Source organism: Chiloscyllium plagiosum, chromosome 26, assembly GCF_004010195.1.
Source record: "Chiloscyllium plagiosum isolate BGI_BamShark_2017 chromosome 26, ASM401019v2, whole genome shotgun sequence".
NCBI lineage: Eukaryota > Metazoa > Chordata > Chondrichthyes > Orectolobiformes > Hemiscylliidae > Chiloscyllium > Chiloscyllium plagiosum.
In genome coordinates, this window is record NC_057735.1 from 32,408,420 (window position 1) to 32,420,866 (window position 12,447).

Below are 12,447 nucleotides of genomic sequence, written 5' to 3' on the forward strand. Positions count from 1 at the left end.
GAGAATGCAGAATAAAGTGACAGAAATGGACCCTGAACAGAGATTGGTATTTTTGCATTGTATTATACATCAGGAAGTGTTGTGTAAGTCAGTGTTAAAAATTAACCATGTGGTTGATGTTGTAACTAAAATAGTTAACTTCATCAGGGCAAGAGCTTTGAATCACAAGCAGTTTGTTACACTTTTGGAGGAAAATGAGACTACACATCATGACATAGGCTACCACACAGTTGTCAGGTGGCTCAGCCTGGGCAAAATGCTGAAAAGTGTATGGGACCTGAGAGAAGAGATTCAAGATTTGTGTGTGAAGAAAGGAAATGGCATTCACAGCTTTCAGATGCAGACTGGATTGCAGACCTTGGTTTTGCTGTTGATGTGACTGCACTTATGAATGAACTAAATGTGAAACTGCAGTGCAAGGGCCTTTTTGTGCATGAAATGTACAACTTGGTGAAGGCTTTGATGAGAAAGTTCTCTCAAGCCAAATGGAGGACTACATTCTCACCCACTTGCTAACACCAAAGGAAGCCACACCTCCAGCTGATCACCTCCACAGGTACTCATCTATGTTAGAAGCACTGCATGGTGACTTTTCAAGGCGATTTCAAGACTTTAAAATGGTTGAGAATGAAATGCACATGATTTTTTCCCCCATTTACGTGCAATGTGGAGAATGCACCTAGTGATGTTCAGCTTGAACTCATTGACCTGCAGTCTGACACACTTCTGGCAGAGTACTTTAGGTCAGTCTCACTGCTTGATTTTTACTCTTCCCTCAAAGAGGAGAACTTTCCACACATGAGGAGACATGCTCAGAAGATTGTAGTCCTCTTTGGATCTACCTATATATGCAAACAGACATTCTCAGGAATGAAATTCAACAACTCCAAATACAGATCCTCTACCACTGATGATCACCTCTCAGCTGTCCTTCGTATATCCACCTGAGACATTCAACCAGATGCAAGGTTTGTGAAGGTTTGTAGCTCAGGTTGAGGTTTAGGGTGTAGGTTTGCTCGCTGAGCTGTAGGTTTGATATCCAGACATTTCATTACCTGGCTAGGTAACGTCATCAGTGGCGACCTCCAAGTGAAGTAAAGCTGTTGTCTCCTGCTTTCTATTTATATGTTTGTCCTGGATGAGGTTCCTGGGGTTTGTGGTGATGTCATTTCCTGTTTGTTTTCGGAGGGGTTGATAGATGATATCTAGATCTGTGTACTTGTTTATGGCGTTGTGGTTGGAGTGCCAGGCCTCTGTGGGCAGCACGGTGGCACAGTGGTTAGCACTGCTGCCTCACAGCGCCAGAGACCCGGGTTCAATTCCCACCTCAGGCAACTCTGTGTGGAGTTTGCACGTTCTCCCCGTGTCTGCGTGGGTTTCCTCCAGGTGCTCTGGTTTCCTCCCCCAGTCCAAAAATGTGCAGGTTAGGTGAATTGGCCAAGTTAAATTGCCCGTAGTGTTAGGTGAAGGGGTAAATGTAGGGGAATGGGTCTAGTTGGGTTGCGCTTCGACGGGTCGGTGTGGACTTGTTGGGCCGAAGGGCCTGTTTCCACACTGTTAGTAATCTAATCTAATCTAATTCTCTGGCATGTCTTTGCTTAGCCTGTCCCTGGAAGAAAGTTAGCCACCAGGATACACGAACACCAGCTAGCCACAAAAAGACACGACCCTCTCTCCCTCGTAGCTCTACACACGGATGAAAAAAAAAACACCATTTCGACTGGGACAACACATCTATCCTGGGACAGGCTAAGCAAAGACATGCCAGAGAATTCCTAGAGGCTGACACTCCAACCACAACGCCATAAACAAATACATAGACCTAGATGCCATCTATCAACCCCTCAGAAAACGAATAGGAAGTGACATCACCACAAACCCCAGGAACCCCATCCAGGAGAAAGATATAAATAGAAAGCAGGAGACAACAGCTTCGCTTCACTTGGAGGTCGCCACTGATGATGTTACCTAGCCAGGTAATGAAACGTCTGGATATCAAACCTACAGCTCAGCGAGCAAACCTACCCCCTAAATTCAACCAGATTTCAGTGCACTTGTTCAAGCCCAAAACTGACTGGATTTTTCTCACTAAACAAGTAAAATGAACTGAAAAACATCAAAAGCACTTAGAGCTGTTTGTAATACTGAACAATAATGAAACAACTTTTCATTATTGGTTTGTGAGATTAACATGTTAAAAATAAAATACTGAAATTATTGCTTTTACTGTTTATTTCTTCTATATTTGACCTATTCCACAATTTCATATCTTTATTGTAACAGAATATCCTTATTCTTTTGATTATAAGTTTCAGTGCAAACCTATATAATTTAGTACTTTTTACAATGGGGGAAAATTAATACTGAGCAGAATTATGTTCAACTTATTGTTGGTTTGGCCCATCAATACAACCTAGGTTTCTCATGTGGCCTCTTGGAAGAATTAATTGCCCATCCCTACTCTATAAGGTCATCCCTAAACCTTCTAAATCCAGAGAAAAAAGTCCCAGCCTATCCAGCCTCTTCTTGTAACTCAAACCCTCCAGTCCTGGTAAAAGCTTTGTAAATCTTTTCTGCATCCTCTCCAATTTAATAATATCCTTCCTATTGCACGGCAACTAAAACTGTATCAGTATTCTAAGTGGCCTCACCAATGTGCTGTACAATTGCATCATGACATCCCAACTCCTATACTCACTGGTCTGAGCAATGAAGGTAAGTGTGCCAAATACCTTCTTCACCTTCCTGACTACTTGTGATGCAATCTTTAAGGAACCATGTACCTGAATCCCTAGTTCTCACTATTTGATAACACTCTCCAGGGCCCAGCAATAATTATAAATGTTCTGCCTTTGTTTATCTTACCAAAATACAACACCTCACATTTATCCAAATTAAAAACTCCATCTGACAGTCAATGGCCATTGGCCCTTTTGTAATTTTAGAAAACCTTTCTCACTGAGAAAGGAGCTTTGAAAAATTATGTGCTAGTTTTAACACATGCTCCTTATTTTATTCAAACGCAGACAACCATAATCAGCAGGTAGCATAAATAATAAGAATTTATTGTACAGAAGCAAGCTGTTCAGCACGTGATCTATGCCAGCATTATAGTTCCACAGAAGCCTAAAATATAAGTAAATATTATCACAGAATCTGCTGCTCATGTTGCCAATACTCTGGGAAACTGCTTTATAATTGAAAATGACCTGTTCTGTTACAACTTGTTACAATCTTGGAAACCACCCATGTAACGAAACTAATCCTTGAAGTGCTGCCAAGTAGTTTTTATTTACAGAAAGCCAAGCTTTGATAACACAGGACAATTAAGGTCCAACCCAAGCCCCAGGAAACACACTGCGTGTTTTTCAAACGTGGAAAAGGCCTCTATTTATGAGCAGAAAATGGCCTGATCTTTCAGGATCAAAAAGAGAATGGTAGAGGCAAGGGTCCTAATATTTAAAACAAATTAAGCAAACAAGCTTTTATTTGAAAAATAAATCTATAAAGAGTGGGGGAGGGGTAAAAACAATCCATTTGTCAAACTGGGTCACTGAGATTCCTTTTTGAGGAACTGAGGCAATATGTGGCAGAGCTCCATGGGCTCCAGTGGTTATTACCGTGACCTCACAGCACCAGGGAGCCAGGTTCGATTCCAGCCTTGAGTGAGTGTCTGTGTGGAGTTTGCACATTCTCCCAGTGTCTGCGTAGGTTTCTGCCGGATGCTCCGGTTTCCTCTCACAGTCCAAAGATGTGCAGGTTAGGGGGTTGGCCATGATACATTGTCTGTAGTAATAGGGATGTGGAGGAGAAGCGGATTAGCCAGGATAAAGGAGCAGTCATGGGGGATAGGATAGGGAGTTGAGTCTGGGTGGGATATTCTTCAGAGGATCAATGCAGACCCAACGGACCAAATAGCCTCTTTCCATACTGCAAGGATTTAATGATTCTAACAGCCACACAGGAGTTGATCATATGGGAAGTAGTGCACAATGCTGGGCTCCTGCAAACACAATATGAAAATGCTCAATAAACTTAGCAAATCAAGTTGAGGGTATTAGGCCATGACCATTTATTACTACAGAATATAAATTGTTTACATTTCACTATTTAAAAAGGGAGGTAGACAAAAGATGGGGAATTATAGACCTATTAGCTAAATGTCTGTAGTGGGGAAGATACTTAAGTCTATTATCAAAGGAAGAAATAGCCAGGCATCTTGAAAGAAATTGTCCAGTTGGACAGATGCATCATGGGTTCATGAAGGGCAGGTCATGTTTGACAAATCTTTTGGAATTCTATGAAGACATTTCAAGTAAGGTGGACAATGGGGATCCAGTAGATGTGGTGTACCTAGATTTCCAAAAGGCCTTTGACAAGGTGCCACACAAGAGGCTGATGCATAAGATAAGGATGCATAGTGTTATGGGTAGTGTATTAGCGTGGATAGAGGATTGGTTGACTGACAGGAAGCAAAGAGTGGGGATAAATGAATGCTATTTTGGCTGGCAATCAGTGATTAGTGGTGTGCCTCAGAGATCGGTATTGGGACTGCAACTTTTTACCATTTATACGGACAATTTGGAGTTGGGGACCATGTGTATAGTGTCAAAGTTTGCAGATGACATTAAGATGAGTGACAGAGCAAAGTGTGCAGAGGACTGTGAAACTTTGCAGAGGAACAGATACATTGAGTGGGTGGGCAAAGGTCCAGCAGATGGAATACAATGTTAATAAATGTGAAATCATCCATTTTGATAGGAGTAACAGTAAAAAAGATTATTACTTGAATGGTAAAAAAAATTGCAGCATGCTGCCATGCAGAGGGACCTGGGTGTCCTTGTGCATGGATCACAGAAGGTTTGTCTGCAGGTACAACAAGTAATTAGGGAGGCAAATGGAATTTTGTCCATCATTGCTGAGTTTAAAAGCAGAGAGGTAATGTTGCAGCTGTACAAAGTGCTGGTGAGGCCACTCCTGGAGTACTGTGTACAGTTTTGGTCTCCTTACTTGAGAAAGGATGTACTGACACTAGAGGGGGTGTGGAGGAGGTTCACAAGGTTGATTCCAGAATTGAGGGGGTTGGCTTATGTAGGCTGAGTAGACTGGGATTATATTCATTGGAATTCAGAAGAATGAGTGGGGGGGGGGAATCTTATAGAAACATATAAAATTATTAAGGGAATCAATAAAATAGAAATAGAGAGGATGTTGCCATTGGTAGATGAAACTAAGACAAGAGGGCATGGCCTCAAGATTAGGGGGAGCAGATTTAGGACTGAATTGAGAAGGAACTTCTTCACTCAGAGGGTTGTAATTCCGTTAAGTTCCTTGCCCAGGGAAATGGTTGACACTACTTCAGTAAACACTTTTAAAGCTGGGATAGATTTCTGTTGAAAAATAAAGGAATTAAGGAATAAGATGAGAACACGGGTAAGTGGAGCTGAGTCCCATGAAAAGATCAGCCATGATCTTACTAAGGATAAGGCTTGCTCTTATGTAAATTCTTAAATGCTGTAAATTAATATTCAGGAGATAATAGAATGCCCTTTACATCCTAGTTCCTACTCAAACTTTTTCTCCATCGACATCCTTGAAAGCATTGAATGGATTACAATTCGCCTATCTAATGCAGCTTATAATTACATGTAGACATTATATCATCAGCTAAAGTTGCATGCTGATGCTTGGATCTGACTGCACATTGTCTGAACAACTGCAGGTATTACATGTCAGCATTAAAGATCGCTCCTGTAAATGATTCCCAACTCTATACAAGCTGGGGCAAGCTTTTGTGCATCAAAATCTGGATAATAGCAGCATAACCAGAAAACTTTTTTTTGTCACAATACTCAGCCTATTCAATGTATCATGTGAAATCAATTCAAACGGAAAGTATAGAACCCATTAAGGTATGGCTTGAAATGTACACAACATAATGATTTTAATTTTTAAAAATGCAGTATTTCACTGTTAATGTTCAGACATGTTATCTGCTCTAAACTGCACAATGGCTCAATGGTTAACACTGCTCCCTCACAGTGCCAGGGATCTGGGTCTGATTCCTGCCTAAGGCGACTGTCTGTGTACACATTCTCCCCATGTCTGTGTGGGTTTCTCCAGGTGCTCCAGCTTCCTCCCACAGTCCAAAGGTGTGCAGGTTGGGTAGACTGGCCATGCCAAATTGCCCATAGTGTTCAGGATGTGTAGGCTGGGTGCATTAGTCAGGGTAAATGTTGAGTAATAGGGTACGGGAATGGATCTGGGTGGGACACTCTTCGGAGGGTCGGTGTGGACTTGTCGGGCCAAATGGCCTGTTTTCACACTGTAGGAATTCTAATTGTAATAACATCAATTAACAATGACTTTACAACTTTCCTTGTTCAAATTTCTTGCCTCCCTTTCTGCTTTCAAATGCACGCAACCAATTTGAAGGTGCACCCAAAATAAAAAGAAATCAAATACACTTCAGATTGAACTTGGCTTGCAAGATATCTGGTAGACACAAAATGGAAAAATGTACATTGCAGAAACAGCTAAGAGACACCAAGTGATAACTTCATGATCAATTTCAGTAGTTTATATAAAGACTAAACTAGAGGCACAGACAAATAACACTTCAAAAACAGCCAAGTAAGCGATTGTATACCTTAGAGCTACAGGGCAATCCAAATGACAATTTAATGTATCTTCCTCTCTGAACTCATTAAATAAAACAACCTCTCTTACAATGCAACATGTTAATAGTCAAATTTTCTCGAACAACAGCAGTGGACAAATATGGCCTGCTGCAGATCAAGTTGAGTGTTTTATTTTCGAAAGGGACTTTGGCCTTGAGCACAGAGTGGCATATTAAAAATGCAGAACCAATAAAAAAGAAATAAGATGTGGGAAAAGATTATGTTGTATCTCTTCTTTGACTGTTCTCACAGAAGAAGTTAATGTTTGAATACCATGGATGACTATTAACAGGTGGACCCTCAGACCGCAATCTATAACCAACAGCAACTTTTGGAATGAAGCCAGCCATTCTCTAAAATGGCAATGCCCTCTCATGCTTCAATCAGCTGTTCATGTGGAGGCTTGAGTCAACAAAGCACACTTGCTGTACACATCTATGCACAGCTGGTTGGTTGATATTCAATACTGAGAGCTTGAAATGATCCTTCTGTATTGAGTGTGACTAACTTGTCCAGAAACTGGTAGCAATGTGGGCCTATTATGGAAAATAGCTCTAGATGTGAATGCAGCATGTAGCATATCTCTAAACACTTTCCTGGTGAATTAAATCCACTGTGGGCAGTCTCGTCTGAGAAGTCTATGTGCGACTGTATCTAATTCTGTCATGGCTGCACCAACAGCTGGGTGCAGCTTGGTTAATCTAGCATTCTATATCTAGCTCCCCTCTTCAGCTCAGAAAGAGGCCTTAATGGAACCTGTAACAGAAAATCCACTGTGCCAATATGAATAGGCTATGGACAACATTAGAAATATTATCACAAAGAACTTTTAAAGACTTCTTAAGGGAAAAAAAAGTGAAAGGTTGAAATGATACCCTATCAATATGCTGATTCATTACTGGTCTACTAAGTGGAGCCAAGTCAAACTGACTGCTAGGTCTAGATGGTCAGTTAAACTAAGCAATACAAATAATACAAACCACATAAAATTATTTGAATTACACATTTGCCTTTCAATCATGTATCCACCCACAAACTATTAAAAAAGTTTCAGTACCATAATATTTTATGAGGTAATTTGCAATTCTTTATGCTTAAAATCAAGCAAATGTTGCTCAGTATTTTAATGCAAGTGTATTACAAACTGTTAGATCTGGCCTTAAAGAGTGACCTCTAATCTGTCCTTACTTGTTAGTAAAACACCAACTGTTCACAAGCCTCAGCATACCATGTGAATTTGTGTATTCACAATAAGTTGAGCTCTCAGCTGCTCATGTTCTTTCATGTGACAATGTAAACTGAGCAAAAGAAACGTAAGCACCTTGTAACTCTATGCCCTGGACTGTGTACGATCTATTGATCAAGAAGGTTTTTCTTTGCTGTGATATAGCTTGTGCAGGTCATTGGAAAGTTATGCACATGTTGAAAAACAGTATTTTGTAATCCTCAACAATGTTAAAGAACCTCAGTAAAGTGGAATTTAAACTTATACAACATTGTCCATCCTCTGGATGTCTCAAAGTGCTTAAGAGCCAACAAATTACTTTTAAATTGCAGTCACTCCTTTACCATGGTAAGGTTTCATAAATAATAAATCAAGAATTACCTAAATAATAAGCTAATCTGGAAATATTCAGCAAGTCTGCCTGCACCTGGAGAAAAAGGAATAAATTTATGAGGCTGAATTTTCCAGCGATATCAGGATGCCATGAGAGTTCCTGAGCCCACTGTTGTTATGGAGGAGGCTTCTACAATACTTTAGGCAAAGCAGAAAATTAGCTGGCTGTCCCTTTACTGTCTGATTACAGATGGCGAGTGACTCCTCCAGGTTGGAAGTCCAATGAGAAGACCCAGACCACTGACTGACCTGCAGTCTGACCAAGAGATGCAAGGCACTGCTAAGTCAGAAAGGTGACCTTGAGGATGCCTTAAAATGTAGCAACTCTCAGAAAAATTAAAAACTGAAAGAAGGCCAACTAAAGAAAATCCTCCACAGGAATGCGTTTGGTTGTGGCTTTATGATAATTGCGGCTCATTTATTGAGCTGGTGAGAGGGGGCGCTGTTGCCCTTGAGTCAGTTGTGATAGAGTCCAGAGCCAGACAGCAATTTTTAAGGATTTTTCGCATGCAGCTTAAATGCTCACAGTAACTCCGTTCTGACTTGCCTTTTAGTCACACAAAGCCAGGCAGTTTTTTTATGCTGATCAGCAGTGATCAATGCCATCATATTGCAGCAGCATCTGTGCCAAACATATTACAAGTACAGCAACTAAAAGGCCATATCTCAAACTCTAATGGTAGTAGTCATCGGTCAAGTCAAGGAAGACCCCCTTCAGTCGTGACGTGGAGAAGCTGGTGTTGGACTGGGGTGGACAAAAGTTAAAAATCACATAACACCAGGTTATAGTCCAAAGGGTTTATTTGGAAGTATTAGCTTCCAGAGCGCCGCTCCGTCATCAGGTAACTAGTGGGGCAGGATCATAAGACACTGAATTTATAGCAAAAGATTACAGTGTCATGCAACTGAAATGATATATTGAACAACTAGATTGCTGTTGAGTCTTTCGTCTTTGGGTTGCAGGTTTTGGTTCATTACTATGTAAATCTCAGAACTCTTTTTAAGTCACATTCTCGAGATAACTTAAGGCTTTATAAAAATAAAGTGACTTTTCAGCAGGTTGTGTGCCATATGCATGCACGCACACACACACACACAGACACACACACACACACACACAGACACACACACACACGTCTATGGTGTGAATTTGCATTTGCAGAATTGTATTTGCAGATACATTCAATGTTTGCTCAAAAAGCACACAACCTGCAGGCAGTTAATCCATATAACATTTTATAAAACTCCTGCTTCGGAAATAGAAAGAGTCTGACTCAAGATTGGTATACTGGCAGACTCTAATCTCAAACCTTTAATACATTGTCTCAGTTGAGATGTGACTTTTTTTTATAAAGCCTTAAGTTATCTTGAGAATGTGACTTAAAATGTTCTGGGATTTACATATTAACGAACTGAAACCTGCAACCCAGTCTAAAAGATGAAAGACTTAACAGCAATCTAGGTTTGCTCAATATATCATTTCAATTGCACGACACTGTGATCTTTTACTATAAATTCAGTGTGTAATGATCCTGCTCCACAGCTACCTGATGAAGGAGCAGTGCTCTGAAAGCTAATACTTCCAAATAAACTGTTTCAGTCTGGAAGTCCTGACACAGGAAATCAAGGTTAGTCTCCAATATATGTCCATGGGCTCAGAGAAAGCCATTTGGCTGCTTGCAGCTGTCATATTCAGGGGGTCCATATCACCTCAGTCCAGGGTATGGGTCACAATCAACCCTGACGATCCAGGGATTCACAATAAGTCAGTCAGGGAGCTACACAGAGATCAGTCAAGTGTCCAGTTAGTTCATGGAGTTGGGGTTGTCAGCTCAAGTCATTTAAAGAGGTGGGCGATGGTCAGCACTGGGAGTCCATCCACTGAAAACCAAGGTGGGGTTATCAAACATCATTGTTGTTGGAGGGAAGATGAGGAATTCAATCATGGGGCTTGCAGGCAGCATGTTGAGAGGCAGAAAAAATAATAACTATAAAAAGGAGAGTGCTCAACATATAAATGGTCCATTTATAAGGAATAATGCAAGAAAGGGGGCTCATTGACATTTAGCATTACTCTTGATGTAACGTAGGTAGGTGGAATGTTAACTTCAATACCTGTGGCTGAAGGGGTGCATTGGAGGGAAAGCATAACCTGTTCACACCTGAAAACAAAGTCAATAACAGTTGTACTGAAGGTTCAGAGCTCTTCAGCCACTAAGATTTGGACAGAATGACAGGAGAGTGAGGGAGAAAGAGAAAGAGAGAGGTCTCATATAGAGAGAAGAATGTTCATAAATACAGGAGCAAAGATGATCTCCATTCGAAGAGATAGAACCCATAGCAATCTAAATAATCCAGAAGATGGGGGGTGGTGATGGTTGCAGGGGGAGGGGGAATGGGGCTGATGTGGGGCCTCCCTGCTGTTCTTTAGTTTGGGATTTCTCTGGAAATTGGGAGAACTGTTTTTTGTTGATTACTTAGCAAAACAAGAAGTGAACTTGATGAAAACTGGAAGCAAATTAAAACTGATTCTTGTGGAAATTATAATTGTGCTGAAACCAGAACATAATGTATAACTAGCTTCTTTTTAAAAGTAAAATTTCTTTTTAATCAAGGTAGAAGTTTTAGAGGGATATCTTTCCTATAGCTTAGTACAGTAGTTGCCTACTCAGTAGTGTTAAGTTGATGTTGATTTTAGTTTGTTTGGTGCATTGAAAGTTTGTTGCATAATTCCTTTAAGTTGATCACTGGAAATTCAAATCCCAAATCTCAAAAGGTTGTTGTTCATTAGTGAGGTGATAACATTGGCTTAAATATTTTCTCAAGTGTTCATTAATCATACATTTCATCAACAATTCTCCACTAAAATTCTGACATGGACATTTTTAAGTATTTATGTTCACAGATACCTGGATTTACTTGACCTGATATTTTCACACTAATTATTTAAATATCAACTAATTGAGGAAGCCACTGGAAATCCGTTTGTTAAAGGCCAAAAAGTATTGGCATTGTTGTTTTAAAGATTACGACATAGGGAGATAAAGGATGGCACTATTAATTCGAAGTACAATGAGTATCCTTAATTATATACATTAAATATTTATTTGGAAATCTTCATTTTGATTTTGTTACCTTTTCAAGAGAATCAGCTTTGTTCTCCCACAGATTGCGTTTGTTGGTTACATCTCCTGGTCTGATATCCTGAAAACACAAATCAACATAGTTTATCTTTGTGTACCAATTCACAACACCATTCCAATACTGGGAATCTTTTTGGTTAATGAACAAAGTAAGCATCATCAACTGCATTTGTTGTGTAGTGCTGTAACTTTTTTTTTCCCCCAATGGCAGTGTTCTTTTTGTAAGTGTTTTTAAAAACTCTAGATTTTAATTAGTTCTTTTCTGGGCAGTACGTCCACTAAAGTGATTTGTTTGTGTGTGTTTTTCTCCATCATTTCAACAGACTTCTGTTAGCTTCTGTAAGCAAGCCAACCTTCCATCCATTGACTCCATCTATATTTCTCACTGCCTCAAGAATGCAATCAATATCATCAAAAACCCCTGCCACCCCTGTTAAAATCTCTTCCAACCTCTTCCATCGGGCAGAAGGTATAAAAGCTGGAACATATGAACCAATAGACTCCAAAACAGCTTCATCCCTGCTGTTATTATACTTCTGAATGGACCTCTCAAATTTCAAATTTAATGTTGATCTCGCTCTTTGTGTACCTTCCGTATAACCATGGCATTGTATTTTCATTCTGGATGTAGGTTTGCTCATTAAGCTGAAAGGTTCATTTCCAGACATTTCATTACCTTACTAGGTAACATCTTCAGTGGACCTCACGCGAAGCAATGCTGAAAATTCCTGCTTTCTATTTATATGTTTGGGTAGCTTTGGGTTGGTGATGTCATTTCCTGTGGTGAAGTCACTTGCTGTTCCTTTTCTCAGGGGGTGGTAGATGGGGTCTAACTCGATGTGTTTGTTGATAGAGTTCCGGTTGGAATGCCATGCTTCTAGGAATTCTCGTGCGTGTCTTTGTTTGGCTTGTTCTAGGATGGATATCTTGTCCCAGTCGAAGTGGTGTCCTTCTTCATCCATATGTGAGGATACTAGTGAGAGAGGGTCATGTCTTTTTGTGGCTA

General features: G+C 40.2%; 1 protein-coding gene across 6 annotated transcripts in view; it reads right to left on the reverse strand.

Moving 5' to 3' along the window:
- Positions 1-12,447, reverse strand: part of LOC122563232 (ladinin-1-like) — a 98,309-nt gene that overhangs the window by 14,019 nt on the left and 71,843 nt on the right. For 2 of the 6 annotated variants that reach the window (XM_043716832.1, XM_043716837.1), the window contains 2 exons: positions 11,434-11,502; positions 3,738-4,003 (listed from right to left, as the gene is read on the reverse strand). In XM_043716832.1, coding sequence (XP_043572767.1) covers positions 3,950-4,003; positions 11,434-11,502 — 123 coding nt within the window. In that variant the 3' untranslated portion in view covers positions 3,738-3,949. Of the gene's footprint in view, positions 1-3,735; positions 4,004-11,433; positions 11,503-12,447 lie in introns of those variants that run through there. The other 4 variants (XM_043716836.1, XM_043716833.1, XM_043716835.1 and 1 more) reach the window with 3 other exon arrangements.